The 19130-nt window shown below is 43.3% G+C and overlaps 1 protein-coding gene across 4 annotated transcripts in view; it reads left to right on the forward strand.

Moving 5' to 3' along the window:
- Positions 1–10779, forward strand: part of PIP4K (phosphatidylinositol 5-phosphate 4-kinase) — a 100230-nt gene extending 89451 nt beyond the window's left edge. For all 4 annotated transcript variants that reach the window (XM_089545838.1, XM_089545841.1, XM_089545840.1 and 1 more), the window contains one exon: positions 7497–10779. In XM_089545838.1, the coding sequence (XP_089401964.1) occupies positions 7497–7681 (185 nt within the window). In that variant the 3' untranslated portion in view covers positions 7682–10779. The remainder of the gene's footprint in view (positions 1–7496) is intronic.
- Positions 10780–19130: the final 8351 nt, after the last annotated feature.

Below are 19130 nucleotides of genomic sequence, written 5' to 3' on the forward strand. Positions count from 1 at the left end.
ATGAAATGGGAAGGAAAGGTTGTATTCCTGTTGAAGTGACAACTTCAAAACCTTATCACTCAACCTCTATGGTAGGGAGGATGGTAATTTCACCCTCACTGCAGTCGTCGATGTCAAGAGAAGCCAGTGTCCTGCATTTTAGCAAGTTCCTTGGAGCAGAATTTCTGAAAAGCTCTTGGCAAAAAACATATAACATGGTACTTAAGTGCACAAGGACTTGTTTTACATTAAATTAAATTGTATATTTTAGGCAGATGAAAGTTATAATTTTTTTGTTCAAAGCGAATTTGAAGCAAATAGTAATTTTTTTCAAATAATTTCGAAGCGAATATTTCGAATACTTCTAGTCAACAAAAAAACGTTGGCTGGCATAACGGGCATTTTCAGAATCATGTATTTTTTTAACGCACAAAGCCATTACATAAAAAAAGAGAGAGAGAGAATGCATTGGAGCTCTGTCACACTCACTGGATCTGTGTTGACGTCCTGCAAAAATGGCAATGAGGAATTAGGGGAATCGACTTACGTGTGAAGCCAACGTATTTGTAGGATGTGAGACTTATTTGTGGGCCCCCGATTGCTGATATTCATTGCGATTGCATCGTTGCGCAGCTATTGCTTTTATGCAATGACTCCACGAACACTTGCTAGGCATACGCATTGCGCACCCAGCGTCAGCCATTGGAAGGGGGTGCCCATCTCCTTGTGCCTCGTGCTAGCCTCCTCTTGTGCTCATGCAACACATGTTATTTGCGAATTTCACGCACAGAAGAGTGGCTGCGGCCGCTTCGGTCAGCACATCCTCATTCCACAGAAGTAAAGGGAGCCATTCGTTCTCTCATTTAAGAGGTTTAGCGTAGCGCAATCTGGTTCATTGGGAAGCCACTGCGCATGTGGAGATCGCCCTGGGAACGCCACAAGGCGCCATATCAAATCAAATCAAATCAATTTATTTAGCATTTCTTTCAATACAGATATAAATGCAAGGATAAGAACAAAAAGCTGCTTCTCGAGCAGCTTGACAACGGTTCTTAACCCTTGTTTTCTCTTGGCAACGGATAACAGCAGAAATAATACAAAGCTGCGATTAAAATTGTACGAAGATAAGAGCATGCAGTATACATAGAAACTGTAAACACAAAATACATAATATACATAGTAATTCCAAACACAAAATGCTGCATATTAGTAAAAAGTAATAATACCGGTTCAATGTAACTGATAGACATGGATTCAATAAGACGAATACTAATACTTAATCACCAATATTTTGCACACTGAAGAACATCTAACGGCGAAATTGATATATGGCTATACAGGACTAAAAACATTTCCTGCTACATTTGCAGGCATAGAAGCACCGACCACATATGACGGCGAACTGTTTGCACGCCTACCCCATCAGGTCCAATCAGCGCGTGCTCACTGGCTGCACACAGAAGCGGATTCATGCTATGCTAAATCTCTCTATTGATGCATGTCGCCATGCACACCACAGGTAGCGCGGCCGCAGACACCTGGGAGGTAGATCTGGGTGCCGCTCTTCTGCCTGCTCGCATCTGTTGCCGCGAGTGTATGCAGACTGGCTCCGACATACGTGCGGGAGTTCAGGCACATGCTGTGGTGCCATCCCGGGGGAGGTATCTCGTACTGAAACTACATGCAGCAAGAATTCCGAAACGTTATTCGCTCAAGACGAAGACTTCGAGGTTTCGAATGCTAAACATTCGGATCAGATCTAATATCAAATATAATATACTATTGAACAGAATATTCGAAATTGTTGAATATTCGCATATCCCTAGTATATCTGGATTAAGCATGCAAAAATAGATGTTTCCTGAAGAGATCATAATTGTGCCTCATTAATAAAAAAAAAACTTTTTAAGACCCTCTTTTCCCTTAACTGCAGCTGTGGTTGCCTAGATGGGAATTTGAGAGTTAGTTGTGTTGTGGTTTGTTGGCTTGCAGTTTGAGCCAGACCATGTGAACAAAAGCTTGTAAGAGTTCTAGTCACATGAAACATAAAACGTTGGCCTTGTTTTGTGCTGCAACATGAAGATTGGAATGAGACACACACAGTACAGACGATTTAGGACCAGGCATTGCATCCACTTAGTCTCATGTTCTTTCTTCTTCTCTCTGTGTCTCCAATATTGGTTTGTTAGCATCATGAAGCTAACAGCACAACTAGCCCACAAAAACTTGTATGATTGGCATTCCTTGTGCAGACCATACAGCTTTGACAGCTCATAATCTTGAAGTCAGTTAAAATTGCCAGCTGTGTTGTCCTCCTGGAGGTTGGCATGCAGACTTCCATTGCTGCAAAAAACTCTTGCACTGTGAAATCCCACACCCTTATGGTGCTGACTTTGGCACAGTTCCCACCTGTTACTCTAGCTGGTTCATAAATCTGTGATTGTTTTAAATGAGCGCGTTTTTGTGTTATCGCTACAACATAAGGAGACTTGTCATGTCAGGTGTGCCTGTTTCTGCACTAGCTGCTGAGGCTGTGAAAATTCTCCTAATATGAGTGACTCCTCAAGAAACACAGTGGAGGGAGGGCATAAGAAAAGTTATGGCTGGCTGCTATGGTTGTTGTTGTGATAGTGTTTTCACCACCAGTGAAGACAGCAATTTTTTATTTATTTATTTAGTACATACTGCAGACCCTTTTCAGGGTCCAAGCAGGACAGGCATATATTCTTAAAACTCAAAAGATACAGAACACAATGAAAAGAAATATACATAAAAATGAGGAGACAAATATTGCAAACTATTACGATGTCATAACATGGTTCCAATCGGATATTGTCCGCGGAAAAAACGAATATTTAAAACAGTCAGTTTTCGCAAAATACGGTGTCAGTGAGTGAATGTGATGATGTCGGGTATAACGTGTGGTTAAAGGGGATATGTACTGTGAAGGATCCAAAGCAAACTTATGGTTAAGTAAAGAATAAAGAAACTCAAGGCGATATTTTCCTCTTCGCGTTTCAAGTGTTTCAATATTGTTAGCCGCCATGAGGTCAGTGGGGGAGTCGGTGATTTTAAATTTGGAATAGATAAACCTAACAGCTTTTCTTTGAACCCTTTCTAATTTATATATGCTAAGTTTAGTGAATGGGTCCCAAACAACCGAAGCATACTCAAGCTTTGGCCTGATGTAAGTGTTATACATTAGCAGTTTTACGTGAGAAGGTGAATTTCTTAGTTTATGCCTCAGAAAACACAGCTTTTTAAATGCAGAGGAGCATATGTTATCTATATGTGAGTTCCAGGAAAGACTGCTTGTGATTGTTACACCTAGATATTTGTAGCTATTAACCTGCTTTAGTGTTGATGATCCGAGTGTATACACGTGGTTAATTGGGTTCTTTTTATGTGTTATTTGCATCGAAACTGTTTTTTCAGTGTTATTCTGCTATTCTGTGCTATTCTGCATGCTACCTTGACCTTAAAAGGGACACTGCAGCCAAAAATATTTTTTCTTCTGTAGTGCTTCGTGCATTGGCAATGACGTCACTGAGAAAATTTTGTCCTTGTGGGTGGGTGGCCTTTGTTTGAGACACTGGGCTGTTTGTTTGACCAAAGTGATTGCTCTGGCCAGAAACAGCTTCTCAAGAATGCTGTTCTGCGGTGTTTATGTGCCAGTGCATGCTGTTCCTTATGTCTAGGCTATGCAAATGGCATCCTAATTGCCGTGACCGCAGCACCTCTCATCTCAAAAGAGAGACATGGGAAATGCTCGGTCAGTGATGAATGTTAAGCGTGTCTGTGTGCCTGTTCGGTCAGGCTATTTGAGTAGCGTTTGAAATGCTACAGCAGCACAGTCTTCTCTTGCATTCAATGCAAATGGGCTCGATGGTAAATTTTACTTACCAGTGGGTTATCTTGGTGGGAGGGCAATGCATTTTGGTGGCTGGAGTTTCATGTGATAGCCTCAAGCGTCCAGTGCAATCCAGAGGGTGTATGTTGGCACAGATAAGTCTGCTCCAGATACAAGTAAAAGCACACACCCCCACTAATTTCCCCTGTGCGGGATGGGATCGCGGCCTCCGTGCAACAGCTCAAAGCAGAAAACAATGACGCTATTGCAAGGCCAGCAGTCGGAGGTACCGTAAAAACCCGCGTATAATACGAGGTTTTTTTCCCATAATTAGCATCCTAAATTTCCGCCTCGTACTATTTGCGGATCCGAACAAAAATTTTCGAAGTTGCTCGAAGTTTTGGTTTCGTTTTTGTGGCGTGGCTACGCTATTGGCGCGTGGCTACGGCTTGGCTTCGTTACTCTCGACAAACGACGTCACGACGTCATTTCTTTGTTGATCCGTTGGGTGCGCCGGGGGGTCGCGGTGTGCCGTGCGCCTGTTGACAACGCATGTGCTCGCATGTAAGGCACGCTTCGTGAAGTGGATATTGTTTTAGAGAGCACGATGTCACGGTCTCGAAAACAGTATTCGGCTACTTTCAAGCAATTTTGGCTGCGGAGAACATCGGCAACGGTGCGGCCGGGAGGCAGTTTGGTGTCGTCGAAGGAAGCATTCGTGGATGGCCACAACAGAAAGAAGCCCTTTTCGCGTGCAGCGGAACGTGACAAAGCTTTCGTGGCCGTTTGATGGTTGTGTAAACAAACTGTTCAAGGACGCAGTCAGGCGGACGTACACAGAGTGGATGCGCTCAGGTGAGCCTGCAGTGACGCCAACCGGGCGGCTGAAGCGGGCTTAAGAAGTGCGGCATCTCGAACGCCCTCGATGGCACGGAAGATGAGCACATTTGGGATGATTTGTCGGACAAAGAAATGTCCGAAGAAAGCGCTACTGAAGAACAAAGTAATTGAAGTGAAGTGCGGGATGCGATTTGAATAAATGTCTTCTATGAGCTTGTGTTACTCGTATTATACGCGGGTGAAACTTTTTTTCCCATTTCACCTCTCCAAAACTTAGCCCCGTATTATATTCGGGTTCGTATTATACGCGGGTTTTTACGGTAAATGGAAGTCAGACGCAATAAAACAGCACACTTTCCTGCTTTGCACACTTGCATGCTGCCCAGCTGACTAGCATAGAAGCCAGCAAAGCAAATTGCCATTGTCCTATACAGGGTGTGTCACATCACATGAACCAAGGATTTAAAGAAGTGGCTCACCGGAGCTGGGCAAAACCATCGACATATTGCTTCCCATCGTGTGGCGCTCCTCGGGGTATTTTTTAAATTCCGCTTACTTAGTTAATTAGCTAAGATGAATTATGCAATTTTTTTATTATTCACTTTATGGTCAGGTGCGTTTAAGTTGTAGAAGGGGTTAAGAAAGAACTGATGTAGTTTTTTTGCTGCAACATGTCTCCTCGTGGTTCTTTTTCCCGGGTTTTGAAGAAGGGCTAGTATGTGAAAAAAATACCCGTGACTATGCTCAGTGCAACAATATTCTAATGCTCCCAACAGTGTTTTGAATGAAGGAAGCATGCGCGCTGACCGTGCCCTAGTGAGCGGCCGCCACTCAGTTCGACGGGCTGCAAAATGATAAAAATAAAAATATGGAGGCTACCTTGAAATACAAGACTTCACTGCTTTCTCTTCCTTTTTTTTTTATGCGATGGCTCAATAGAAGCTCCATCTGAATTGGCTGTTGATGGCCTGCTTATCACTTATTGCAGATAACTGCACTTTCCATATTCAGAAAGAATGTGCTGACGCACTTTTAAGACTGTGCTGAGAGCGGCGGCATCCGCTCACTTCCAGACAGTGAGCACGCACGCTTTGTTCACTCAGAACGCACTAGCCTTACAATACGGTAGAGCGAAATCATGTGGTTTCTTTTCGTACTTCGCAGGCTTTCATTCATTCATTCATTCATTCATTCATTCATTCATTTATTCATTCATTCATTCATTCATTCATTTATTTATTGGTCTTTGTTGCATTAAAAATGTACGCAAACTCTGCCCGGACCCATAGCCAACGGCTAGTAATGGGTCCAATGGAAAAAAAGCTATACAAACATGCAGGCAACAATATACCAAAATAAAGACAGTAAGTTAGTATAAACAAGGCTAGACATCACTCTCAACACTTGTAAGAGCATCAACAAAAGAAATACATATATTACAGATTATATAAACTAAAAACTTACAGATCAAACAAAACGCGTAGAACTTATACAAAAATTAAGGCATCACAAAAAGCGAGGGGAAAATAGCTGTTAAGTATTTACAAAGCATCACAAGGGTACAACACACGAGAACAGGATAAAATGATTTCAGTGCACACTTTTTAATCACAAACATCCTTAGAATAGACGCAAATGTACAAATCTATAAATAAATCAAGGTATCAGGATTCTGCTACATGCAAATAATATCTGGCAAATATCTAAGACGACTATTAAAAAATGAAAGTATGAACTCAAAGTGTGTCATTCTTTTTAAGGTAATAATTTTAAATGTTAGAAAAAGGGACCACGTAGAAGATATGTTGCTGCAAAAAAAAAACGGATTGGTTGTTTCGTAACCCCTTCTACAACTTAACGAAACGCAAGTGATCCTAAAGTGAATATTAAAATTTTTGCATAATTATTCTAAGGTAATTAACTAATTAGGTGGAATTTAAAAATACTCTTAGGAGCGCCACACAACGGGAAACGATATGTATTTGGTTTCACCCATCTCTGATGCGCCACTTTTTTTTTTGAAATCCTTGGTTCAAGTTACGTGAAACACCCTGTATAGTTCAGGATTCCGGCCTGACACATGTACACTCTGGGGGTCACCAGAAGTTAGCGTTGCACTATTCACCACTTTTCCACAAAAGCAACTGCTAGTGCAAGAGAGTTGGATAATAGCATACATTTGGAATTTTCATTATGAGAACCAGTTTGCATATGAAATAATGATTTTCCTTTTTTTTTTTTTGAAACATTTTTTTTGAAGCTGTAGGCATCCTTGCAGGAACGAGTAATGGCGCAGGGTGCTTGATTCTTGTGGCTCGGCTGAAACTACCTTAGACCCACAAACAGGTCGACTCTGTGTTTATGTCGACCACCCAATTTCAGATGGCCATTTTCAGGGGGAAAAAAATGGACGATTTAGCGTAGTTAAGCCAAATCACAATTAGGTGCTCTCGCACTTTGGTTTTCACTTCCGTTTCGGTTTTGTTTTGTGTGATAGTGGTGCATTCTGGATCCATTGCACACAGATGGAAGTTGATGAAGACGACTACATCCAAAGCACGGCTCGAGAGACTGGCAGTTAAACACACGGGGTGTTCGGCTGTGGCAATGATGTAGTGGTCTAATGCAGTGGCCAGCGAAGCACAAATTCATGAAAACTGTTGTTGTTGTGTGGCATATTCTTACTCGATATTTAGTCTCATGTGTGCCAGAATCTGCAACTGTGGCAGGTGGAGGACATCGAGACATTGCTAAGCACTCCACTGTCTTTGCTTGACAAGCAATGGACTGTTGTAACCTTGGCTTTCTTTTCCTTCTTTGTGTTCAGGCTCTGGCAAGAAAGAAGTTTACTTCATGGCCCTAGTGGATGTGCTCACACACTACGGAGTGAAGAAACGCACCGCGCAGGCAGCGAAGACAATGAAACATGGCGCAGGGGCGGAGATCTCGACGGTGCACCCAGAGCAGTATGCCAAGCGCTTTCTTGACTTCATCTCCAAAGCGATAGACTAGGACCCCCTCCCCACTGGCACTGGTCTGCTTTGTGTACCTACAAAAGGTTTGGGGAAGTGGGGGATGAGTGTGTCTCTCCATTGCTGTCGTGAGGAGCCGGCTTGCGTTAATCGCTGCGAGTTTGTTTTCATCCATCCTTGATGGTCTCGTTTGTTGTTTCCTTGTACGTTTTCATATTTCCCCTCGATTTGATTGTGAAGCCCCTGGGCATTCTGCACGGTCGGTCCTCCTTGTCCCCCCTACTCCAAGATGTGTGTGCCCAACTTGCCCAAGCGAGGCCACTCTTGGCACCAGAGAGCTTCGGGTTCTGGGAAGCCTGTTGTGGCTTTATTTAGCCGTACCCATGCTGTGATTTTTGCTGCTTTTCTCTCCTTGTCGTCTTGCCCACCTGTTGCTCTGACGTGCTTCCTAGCAGGCACATTTTACTGGTCCTAGCAGGCACCACATTTTACTGGTCCTAGCAGACACCACATTTTACTGGTCCCCCTGAAGGATATATGCGTGTGATGTCCTTGTGTACTTGCTACTGCTGCAAAACTATTCGAGGCTTTGTTGTTGATACTGCCCTGCAGTGTTCCCAGGCACGGTGCACTTCTCCATTAGGACGCTGTTTCGGCCGCTGAAAGCTTCCAGCAGTGTTGTCAAACCAGGTGTTACCTGCAGCAGCTGCTGATAGTTTTGCATCGGTAGCATATGGTAATATAAGTATCTGTTTGTATGAGAGCGCTCTTTTTGTGACACATTTTGTTGGCATTGTGAGTTCCACTTGTGAGTGCAAGGGATGCGCGGAACTGTTGATGGTCTACTGCAAGTCCGTCAGAAACTTGAAGCCTTGGCTTGCTTGTCTTCTTGCACGCACTGCTTCAGCTGGATGGTCCAAAATGAGCGATGGATAGTTAGGTGCTGGAAACTGCTGCACAATGGCCCCATTCCTTAGGGGGGGGGGGTCTAATCTGCATACAGAAATAACACCGTGACTTGCACCCATGTGCAAAGAGTCTAGGACTGCGAACTTGCATCTGCAGTCCGTTCTAGTGTGTCATGTTTAACGGGTGGATGTGCGTATTCCTCGCAAGGTTTCCTTTTTTAACCTTTTACCTATTGCACTTTATGGGGAGCAGTTTTTGTCCGTTGTGCGCTATGGCTGAAGTCAGTCGTTCCAGTTTTTATCATCCGTGCAGAGCCTGAACATACCCAGTGCTCTACTGTTCACGCTCTCCTTTTGAAACGCAGCAAAAGCTCAAGATGTGCTCAGACTGTAGGTCGTGAATGTCCTCATCCCAGCTCGAGCTTTTATTTAATTCATGCAAGCTTCACTTGGCTCTTCATGTGGCAGTAGTCTAGGTCCCATGAAATGCTGCTGTTGCTTTTTTATCAGTTTTCAGCACTGTGTTGTGGTCTGCGATCAGCGGGAGTGAAAGGGAAAAAAAAGGAGTCCGTGCAGACACAGGTTCAGTATTGCTTCCGTGTCCTCCAACACAGTTGTATGGGACTTTTGTATGCTTGCTAGTTGTGCGAAGCTAATCGAGTGTCTTTTAGAGCCGCCTTGGCATCTCTCATTCTCTTCAGCTTTTGCATCGTATATCTTGAGTGAGAAATGTCGAGCGAACAATGTCGTCGCTGCTGATGTGTCGTGTGTACGTGCGTGCGTGTGTGTTTGTGTGTGTGCGTGTGCAGTACTTGCAGACTGAGTGATTTATTAGTCCTTTGTTTTCCTCTACACAACTAGTCCCAATTCCAGACTGATCACATTCGCCGCACTTTCATTGATGCCATGTTGGTGACTCACAAGCTGCTTCTGGGTGTTCTTCACGTTTTTTTTCCTTCACATGGAGCATGCAGTCACCTCCCAACATTTTTGCGTACCACAGCAAAACTGTTAGTTTCAAAGCTGTGGCCAAGCATTCTCTCGTTTTGTCTGTCTTTAGCCCAGCTGCATTGCAATGAACATCAGGTACTTCTTGGTTGGGGATCAGTGCGTGAAAATTTGTTAGCACGCTAAGGGCAGTTCAGTTTTTTTTTCTTCTTGCACGGAGTGAAAGGATATGGTGGAAAATACAAGTAGACAAAGATCAATAATACTCAGTGCTATATATTATATATACCACCAGTGTTGCGCCTCTCCACTACATCGCCTCTCCAGGTGGTTTAGTATTGCTGTTTATGGGTAAGCCAATTTTAGCTATGTTTACGTAGGTACCGATATGTATGTAGTAGTGCAATTTCTTCCCCCTTTTCCGTGTTCTCAGAGAGTTTGCTACCAAGCTTCTTAGTGGTAGTATAATTGTGTCGAACACCTAAACAAGTTGTTTGCTTTGTCGAACAAAGGAGGTCGCCTCACTTTAGGACAGTTGTTATTGCACAGTGGCAGTGTACATATTGAGTTTGTGCAAGTCAGCCTGCATGCACCCAATCCCAGGAGGAACTTGGAATGCTGCAAGAGGCTGAGGATGGGGTTGTTTGTGAATCGTGGCATGGGCAGTGGACCTTGACATTTGTGGTGGGACGGAAAGAAAAAAAAAAAAGGCCCAAACTTTTACAAACAGGTTGTGATGTTCTTCAAAGCATGTCTAAGTTTCCATTGCTATGCATCAGGGCTCAAATTGACATGATACATCAAACAGTTACAACCAGAATCTGCCGTATAATGCTGGTGTGAGCATTCCATACAGTGCGTGGAAGAACTAACAGACGTGTGAAGCTCCCATGAAAGCAGAACATGGGTTGTGCTTGCAAGCACCGAAGTGATGTGTGTAGTTTCAAGTGTAATACCTGCAAACGATTGATGTTTTCAGTGTTGTATTGTTGTTCGTATAATTCTGTAGTTGCTTCCAGGGCGTGAACGTTACATAGTGTGCAGCATAAGATGTGTCCACTGGTCGAAGTTTCGGTGGGTTACCAATTCGTATCGGGCACGGGGACAGAGAGACGAAAAGCTGTGTTGCTCTGTGTTGTGTGCTGTGCAAGTTCTTCAGGCACATTGCCATACCCAAACCGAGGGGGCAGCCTCACAAAGATTCTTCAGTTGTGAGTGTATTATTTTTAGTGTACATATGTTTATTTCTATGACACTCAAATAAATTTTTAGAGACATGAAATGTGTTGTGTGTTCACTGTATGCCTGCTGTTGCCACCTGGAAAGTAGGTACACAAATCTTATGTAAGCTGGAGGAGTTTGCTTGGATGAGCTAAAAAGTTGTTTAGCATTTTTAAGGGAGCTCGCAGTGTTTGAAGCAAAATGATTTTCTACTGTAGCTAGGTTGAGGACACTAACGAGGACAAAACCCCTGACCTCCGGTGCACAACATACAGCATGCTGCGTTCATAAGTTCAGTTCTATCGATCATGTTTTGTCTTTTCATGTGAAAGCACTACTCCAGACGTACCACCCCGGAGCAAGAGTCTTGCCCTGTGTGCGAGAGGTTGCTCTGGAAGAGCAACATGGTTGCACCATTGCACCATCCCTATCGATGGCTGTGATCGAAACAGCCTTCTGCCAGTGAAGTGGCACATCGCTTAACCACTGCTCTGGTAGTGGTATAAGGACTGTCCACGACCTATTAGCGTCGGTAATACCGCATACATTCCGTTTTTTTAATATTTTATTGCCCTCCCAAAAACAACAACATGGCTCTGATGGTGTCGCCACACAGTGGCGGGTTTTTAGCAGCGGATATGACATCACCTGGCGCGAGCTTGATGACCGGACAAACAGTAAATATACTGCAAATTGTGTGAATAAATAGAGACACATTTTGTCACCTGTCTGCGTTTTATATTAGATCAACAAAAACAACTTGTTTGTCTTAGATAAAAGCCCTGCAAAGCAAGTAAAATAAAAATACACCACCAGGGGCGCTCTGGCATGGAAACAACGCTGCCAGTCTCAACAAGAACGAGTTACAGAGAGCAGGCAGCCATGGAGTGCAAACTTCCGCGACGTGCTCTGGCAGGCTGTTTTGATTGGTTGCGCCAGGTGCCGTCACTGGGAGAGCGAAGTAGGAGTGGGAAGCCCCGCCAAAATCGAGTTGAGGGCAGCGTTTTGTTTGCTTGTATTTTGAAATTTCTCCACTGAATAACTCCCGTTCCTGTGCATCGATTCCTGTAATTCTTTTTAAGTCAGCATCTGTGTGACATAAAGAACCCACCTGAAGTATAGCCGGTATCCCCCCAGGCAGTGTTTCGCAGCCCCTTTAAGTAGAGAATGGCCAATTCTGCATATATCGGCGTTAACCCACTGAAGCTATCGAATCATACCCTTAAGGAAAAACTGAAGTGTCCCCTCTGCTTGAAGAATGAACACCTGCTTTCACACAGCCACTCAGTTTAACTACGTTAAACCCCTACCACTTTTAGTGTAGATTTCATTCATTGATATACAATTTAAAATCATTGGGCTTTAGATCATATCCAGTCTTCACTTCTAACAGACCTTGAACATAACCATTTAGTGTAACGAACTGGAATATTTGTTGAGCATCTGGTATCTCAACCTGCTTGAGTGCCACTTGTTACTTCAATTCAGAAGAAACTTTTCTGCTTAAATAGTATATTCAGGCATGAATAAGACGAATTTGCAAAATGCCAATGGTTGGTATTTGAGATTTGATGGACAAAATTTTTTGCAATGTGTCGCAATGGATAGAGATTGCAATATATTGTTACGTGGCGGCCAGCCGAAGAATGAGACGTGGTGAACGATGGCTATGAGATGATTTAATGGCCGCTGGCCTAGCGCGGGCGCTCCGTCCCGCGCCACTGCCAGCTTCGTCTTCATCACACTACCCGGGGCCTCCGAGCGATCGTCCCGATCGGTGACGAACAGACGGCGAAATGGCGATGGTCTTGAGTGGAGGATCGAACAATATGTAGAAGATGGTGCAGTGCTGGCCGCCACGGTGAGAAAGATGAGAGAATGAGTCTCGGTCCACGAAGCATCCGCGCCGTAGGGTGCCAGGAGCTGACGGCCGAGGTCTCTGGACGCACCGAACGGCGGGGGCAGGGGGGCGGTGTCTTCATGTTTGGGTCTTGGGTCGGTGGGTTCTTGGGTCGGTGGGGTCTTGGGTCGGTGGGGTCTTGGGTCGGTGGGGTCTTGGGTCGGTGGGGTCTTGGGTCGGTGGGGTCTTGGGTCGTCGTGTGGTCCGGGCAGGGGACGGGGCTGGGGTGAGCGTCGAGGTCGGTTCAGGTCGGGCGGGCTGGGGCACGGCCGTGCGGCGCTGACCAGGTACTCACGGCCGACGTCCATGGCAGGCTCAGGACGCCGAAGCTCCGTGACCAGGATGGCAATGAAGGTACCCCGCACCTCACACCAAATGTTACGTGGCGGCCAGCCGAAGAATGAGACGTGGTGAACGATGGCTATGAGATGATTTAATGGCCGCTGGCCTAGCGCGGGCGCTCCATCCCGCGCCACTGCCAGCTTCGTCTTCGTCACAATATATTGAAATTCCAGGATTTGTAAGATAAACACCCCAAGAACCATGGAATCACTTTGTTTCAAAGATGCAAATGACAAGAATTTCGGGAAAAAAATTATCAGTACTGGTGGCCAACTCTGTGTGCAGGAAAATGGCAGAGGGCGTGCTACCAAGCCGTTTTGTCAAATATTATTTGCTGCATTCACTCACTGGAATAAAAGACCACCCCATCTTTTGTACAAAGGATGCTAAATTGACCTGAAATGAAGAAATCGCTGCTAGGTATGTAAAGAAAACAGGTAAACAAATGGCGCGAACACCAAGAGCCATTTCATCGAAAAGGAACTGCGGCTCCTGGGAGTAGAGAAGTAGTAGTATGTAGTAGTATGTTTATTTGGCCATATTATATACAATATGCCCTCGAGATGAGGCTAAAGGAGGTAGACCAAGCATGCCTCCTGACAAGGCCTACACCCCGATCACACATCATGGAAACGGGGGCCGAATGGACAAAAGATAAAAAACAATGAGCAAACATGATCACAATAGAAAATAGTTAATGATAGACAATAATAAATATCAATTAACAATAAACAAAACATTTCATAATATGCACATTCAAAAAAAAGCAGAGCACAAATACACACTCAAAAAAAACTAAGTATACAGAATTAGCTAAATTTAACCGGGGGGGAAAAGAATCGTCAGTTTTTTCTTGAATACAGACACACTATAACTTTCTAAAGCAATCTGAATAAGAGACTGGTAGGCATTACACAATGTTATAATTTGATAATCGGTTGTTTGTTTACCATAATTTGTTCTGGGTCTTGCAGTAGACAGGGCAATGGAACGTAGACCATACGCAATGTTTCTTGAGTTATAAGTTTTAGAAAAAGAGCTAAAGCCATGCTTGACTTTATAAAAAATGTGAAGAGCCAAACTAAAATTGTATGAATGAAAGAAATTGCGAACATGAAATGTTTCGAAAAGATTTGCTTCAACAGATGAACTTGAACCTAATAAACGTAGAGCTCTTTTCTGGAGAGAAAGCAATTTGTATGAATCAGTTTTGTTGCATGTACCCCAAACTAGGTTGCAATACACCAGGTGAGAATGAACAAGAGCAAAATATAACTGTTTTTTAACTTGTAGTGGGAGGAGATGTCTAACACGATAAATAACATAAATAGATCTGGCCATTTTTAGTCTAATGTAGTTTATATGATCAGTCCAACCCAAATCGCTACGAAAAAACACACCAAGGAACCGGCAACTATGAACTTGCTCGATGTTAAAGTCATTAAAAAATAGTTTGATGTGATGATCTAATGGTTTGTTTTTTGGATGGAAGAGCATAAACTTTGTTTTGTTTTACGTTTAATTGAAGTTGATTAACATAGAGCCAAACCGTTAACTCCTCAAGCCAGGCATTACATTGGTGTTCAATTACTTGGAGACTAGAGCCGAAAAAAAAGACATTAGTATCGTCGGCATACATCATGATATTAGGAGTTAATGGAATGTTTACAATGTCATTAATATAGAGAATAAATAAAAGTGGTCCCAAAATTGAACCCTGAGGGACACCGAATTTTATCATACCAAAACTGGATTTTAAATCATGAATCTGAGTGTACTGTATCCGTGCAGTTAGATAGCTTTCCAAAAGTGAATTTGCCACTCCACGGATCCCGTAAGCCTTTAATTTATGGAGCAGTATTGTATGTTGCACAGAATCGAAAGCTTTGCGCAGATCAAGAAATATTCCAACAGAAAAAAGCTTAGTTTCAAAATTGTTAATTATAGAGTTCTTAATATCTAACAGAGCAGATTCTGTTGATTTACCGGCCTGAAAGCCATACTGTTGGGGGCAGATAAGATGTTTAGCTTGTAAGAAATTGTTTAGTCGCCTATAGAGTACACGCTCAGCTAACTTCGAAAACAGAGGCAATACCGAAATAGGACGGTAATTATTTGGGTCATTTTTGTTGCCTCCTTTGAATAAAACGGTAACGCACACGACTTTTAATTTGCTAGGGAATACACCAGAAAGTAGCATTCTGTTACAAATATGCGTAAGAGGGCCAGCAATAATATTTACAGCACATTTGATAGGAAAAGCAGCAACTTCGTCATCTCCAGGTGAGCAGGTGTTCCTAAAAGAATTAATGATAGAAATAACTTCATCCACTGAAGTAGGGAACAAAAATATAGATTCAGTACTGCAAGAGGGTAAGTATGAGTCTACAGTCCGAGTTGAATGACAGCTAGCAGAGGGTCGGTATGCTCCGGCAGCTAAAAAGTGTTCATTCAGCATATTGGCAAGTGAAACTCCAGCATAATTCACCCCATTGACTTTCAGCTCAGAGGGAAGACAATTCTTCCTGTTCCCTATAATAACGTTAATACCTTGCCAAAGTAATTTAGGATTGTGTAAGATTGACGAAAACTTATTAATATAGAAAAAAGATTTAGCTTTCTTTAGATCTGAGTTTAATTTATTTCGAAACTTCTTAAACTTAACTAAATCATCCGGGCATCGCGTTTCCAAAAAACGAAACATTCAAACAAAGTGTTTGTAATCTGTGCTCTTAAATATACGCCATGTTCTTTTTGTTACTGTTTCAGTCTTGGCCCCGTGTAATCACTCCACAGTCATTCGAACCTCAGATAGTTTTCATAAGAGTTTCATAAAGTGCCTCAGAGTTAATTGCCTTCCTCTCTGGTGGTTATCAGCAATTTTGTTTTATTTCTTGATGTATTTACATGAAATTTTATGTGCATATTAGAAATAACTTTACTACTCACAAAATTTCACTGCTATATCTCCAGAGAACTGTCTTCTAATATATCTTGTGAAAAGGCTGCTGCAGAGTTGGGAAAATGTGGCAGAGGGCTGGTTCAGCAATCATAGCATTCCCCTGGCATAGTATTGGTCATGACATCCTTGGAATTTTCTTTTTACAAAGTACAAATTTTCGTTTTGAATTTTTATGATGCAGTGTCCGTTGTTGTATCTTGAGTGAAGAAAATTTTTACAAGAAATTTAAATTCACAGATTTGAAAAGCAATGTCTTGGTGCAAGAAATCAAACGGGGGTCAAAACAGAAAAAGCAGTCGCAAAGAAATCTGCTCCGCAAGGCCAGTATTTAGGCAGAAGACCGTAACGGAGAAAAACGCCCATTGTTCAAGCATTTCGCTGCAATGCAGAACTGCCGTGGTTCATGAAACAATTTTTTTAGAGTACTTCTTGTTTGATTTCAGCAATGAAACTTAAGAAGAGAGTCCTGAAAGTGGGTACAAAAATTTAAAAATATCAGTTTTCTGGCCATTTTTTTGGCATTTGAAAGCCGGGTGCCTCTTTAGGGTCAGAAGGGTCACTGGATATTGGTTGTCTGTGACAAAGAGGTCCACAAGCACCCTTTTTCTTAAGTCTATCCTGTGCTTTTCTTGGTTTTAGAGACTATTCACTTCCTCGCTGTAATTGGGAAATAAGTCCCTTATTACCTCCAGTTCTCCACTCACCATCTGAACCTGTGCAAGACTTGGCACGTGAAGCAAATTGGTCAACGAGCAAAATATGCTTAATAAAAGCTTCATCTTCATTCTGCATATGACAGGCTGCATGACATCTTGTGGCGGCAGCATACAGGACAATTCAACATATTAATTTACGAGGAATGCCTGGTTGTTGGGGGTCCGTGGTGTAGATGAGGTGAAACCTCAGCACGTTCACTTAAACTCAAAGGAACACAAACAATTCTAGTTTCAACCATATTTTTAGCCAGATGGCGAAGCTTGATGAGCTAAAGGCACACTGCCTTCATTGGCATCTGCCACAAAGCAACACATTTTCCAGTGGTAAATACCAAGTAGACTCGACTGAATGCTCTACAATAATAATTGCTTGGAACAGTGTGGTTTGCTTCATGGGGATCAGAAAGGAAGAAATGAAAGTGGGGAATGTTTTTGGTGAAGTGAACACAGTTAAGCACTTTGGCTGTGGGTCACTGTTTGAGCACAGCACTGCTAATGACCATTGTTGTGTTTCTTGGTCATGTCATGTATTTTGTGGAGATAGCAACATCGTGAACAGCTTTTATCTTTGCTACGTGTATAGGTAGAAAATAAAAGACGTCCAAGTGTGGCCCAACTATTCAGCAAGCTTTGTGGCCCTAGGGACATGCATTCACATTGCCTCTGTTGACATCATCTTGAATAAATAGCCAAAGGGAAAGCACACTGTATCACGATTAAGGGCGTGCACCTAAGAATGTTTATTGCATGTGGTCATGGAGCCTGGTACTCTTGCTACCCTAGGTAAAACTGCACTGCACCATTTTCTAAATGCTCAAAAAACAAAAGGAACAATTATGTCCTGCCCCGTGTTGCTGAGGTTCATCTGCAGTGGTGGCTTTGTGACTATGGCGTTAGACTGCGGAGCCGAAGGATGCAAGATCAAACCCCAGCCATGGTGCCTGCATTTTGATGAAGGCAAAACATAAAAACATCTATGTGCTGTGCAGTGTCCATGCATGTTGAAAGAACCCCAACTGGTCTAAATTAATCTGGAGCCTTTCACTACAACCTCTCTCATAACCTGCGCGCAGCTTCACGACATTAAACCTGATGTACCATACCAAACCACATGGGACGGTTCAAGGGACAACCGAGAATGAAGAAGGCAAAGGGGGGTACCTTGGCAATAAACACAGCTGCTCAAAGCTTCGTCATAGTCTCAGCACCGCACATCATCATCATAATCATCATCAGCCTGACTACGCCCACTGCAGGGCAAAGGCCTCTCCCATGTCTCTCCAATTAACCCTGTCCTTTGTCAGTTGCCGCCACTGTATCCCCGCAAACTTCTTAATCTCATCCGCCCACCTAACTTTCTGCCATCCCCTGCTACGTTTGCCTTCTCTAGGAACCCACTCCGTTACCCTTAACGACCAGCGGTTATCTTGCCTTCGCATTACATACCCTGCCCAAGCCCACTTCTTCCTCTCGATTTCAACTAGGATGTCATTAACCCACGTTTGTTCCCTCACCCACTCCGCTCTCTTAACGTTACACCTATCATTTTCCTTTCCACAGCTCGCTGCGTTGTTCTTAACTTAAGCTGAACCCTCTTTGTTAGCCTCCACGTTTCTGCCCCATAGGTGAGTACCGGTAGGATACAGCTGTTATATACTTTTCTCTTCAGGGATATTGGTAAGCTACCATTCATGACCTGAGAGAACCTGCCATACGCGCTCCACCCCATTCTTATTCTTTTAGTTATTTCCCTCTCATGATCCGGATCTGCGGTCACTACCTGCCCTAAGTAGACATATTCTCTTACTATACTTCCAGCACCTTTATCTAAACCGCACATCAATTTATCGCTAAATTCATTGGCTTCCGTCTTGTCAGAATGGCATTCTGCATTGCTGAAATCAATACTTGGCCCTGATAAGTTTCCTGGCACAAGAAAAGAGAAGGATGTACTCATGAGTGGAAACACTGAAAAAGCAAAACAAAAAAGCAACACTGCTATGAATTCTTGGCTTAGCAAGGGAATGCTGTGCAGTGTCCACTGCTACAGCTCTGAGCATGCTAGTGATGAGAAGCGAAGGTAAGAAACTAGCTCCAGCAAAAGGCGTATCTGTGTGATCACAACTTTCTTGTGATCACACAGGCACGAAGAGAAGTACTAAAATGTGCATTTTTCTCTCTCCTAGCTGCATTTACAACTTTGTCAGGGGAAATAAAGACCCATGGCATTAGCGTTGTGTTTACAAACAGCCATATTGGCAAAACATGCTCACACCGCAGCTCCTGCTTTCCTCTAGGGTTAATGTTTAGATGAAGTTAACCGCCATCGTATGCGTCATTCACTTCCCTCCTAGCCTGTTACACTGCCTTTGAATGTGCGTGTGATGGTTTTAGTGAAACCTGCTTCCATGGGCAACATCAAGTTGAGCAGGCTGGCATTGGCTGCCCAACAAAAGACTGCAACAGTAGAAAAGAATAGACTGCAACAGAAA

This window comes from Amblyomma mixtum, chromosome 5 (assembly GCF_055824585.1).
Source record: "Amblyomma mixtum isolate Tamu chromosome 5, ASM5582458v1, whole genome shotgun sequence".
Taxonomy (NCBI): domain Eukaryota; kingdom Metazoa; phylum Arthropoda; class Arachnida; order Ixodida; family Ixodidae; genus Amblyomma; species Amblyomma mixtum.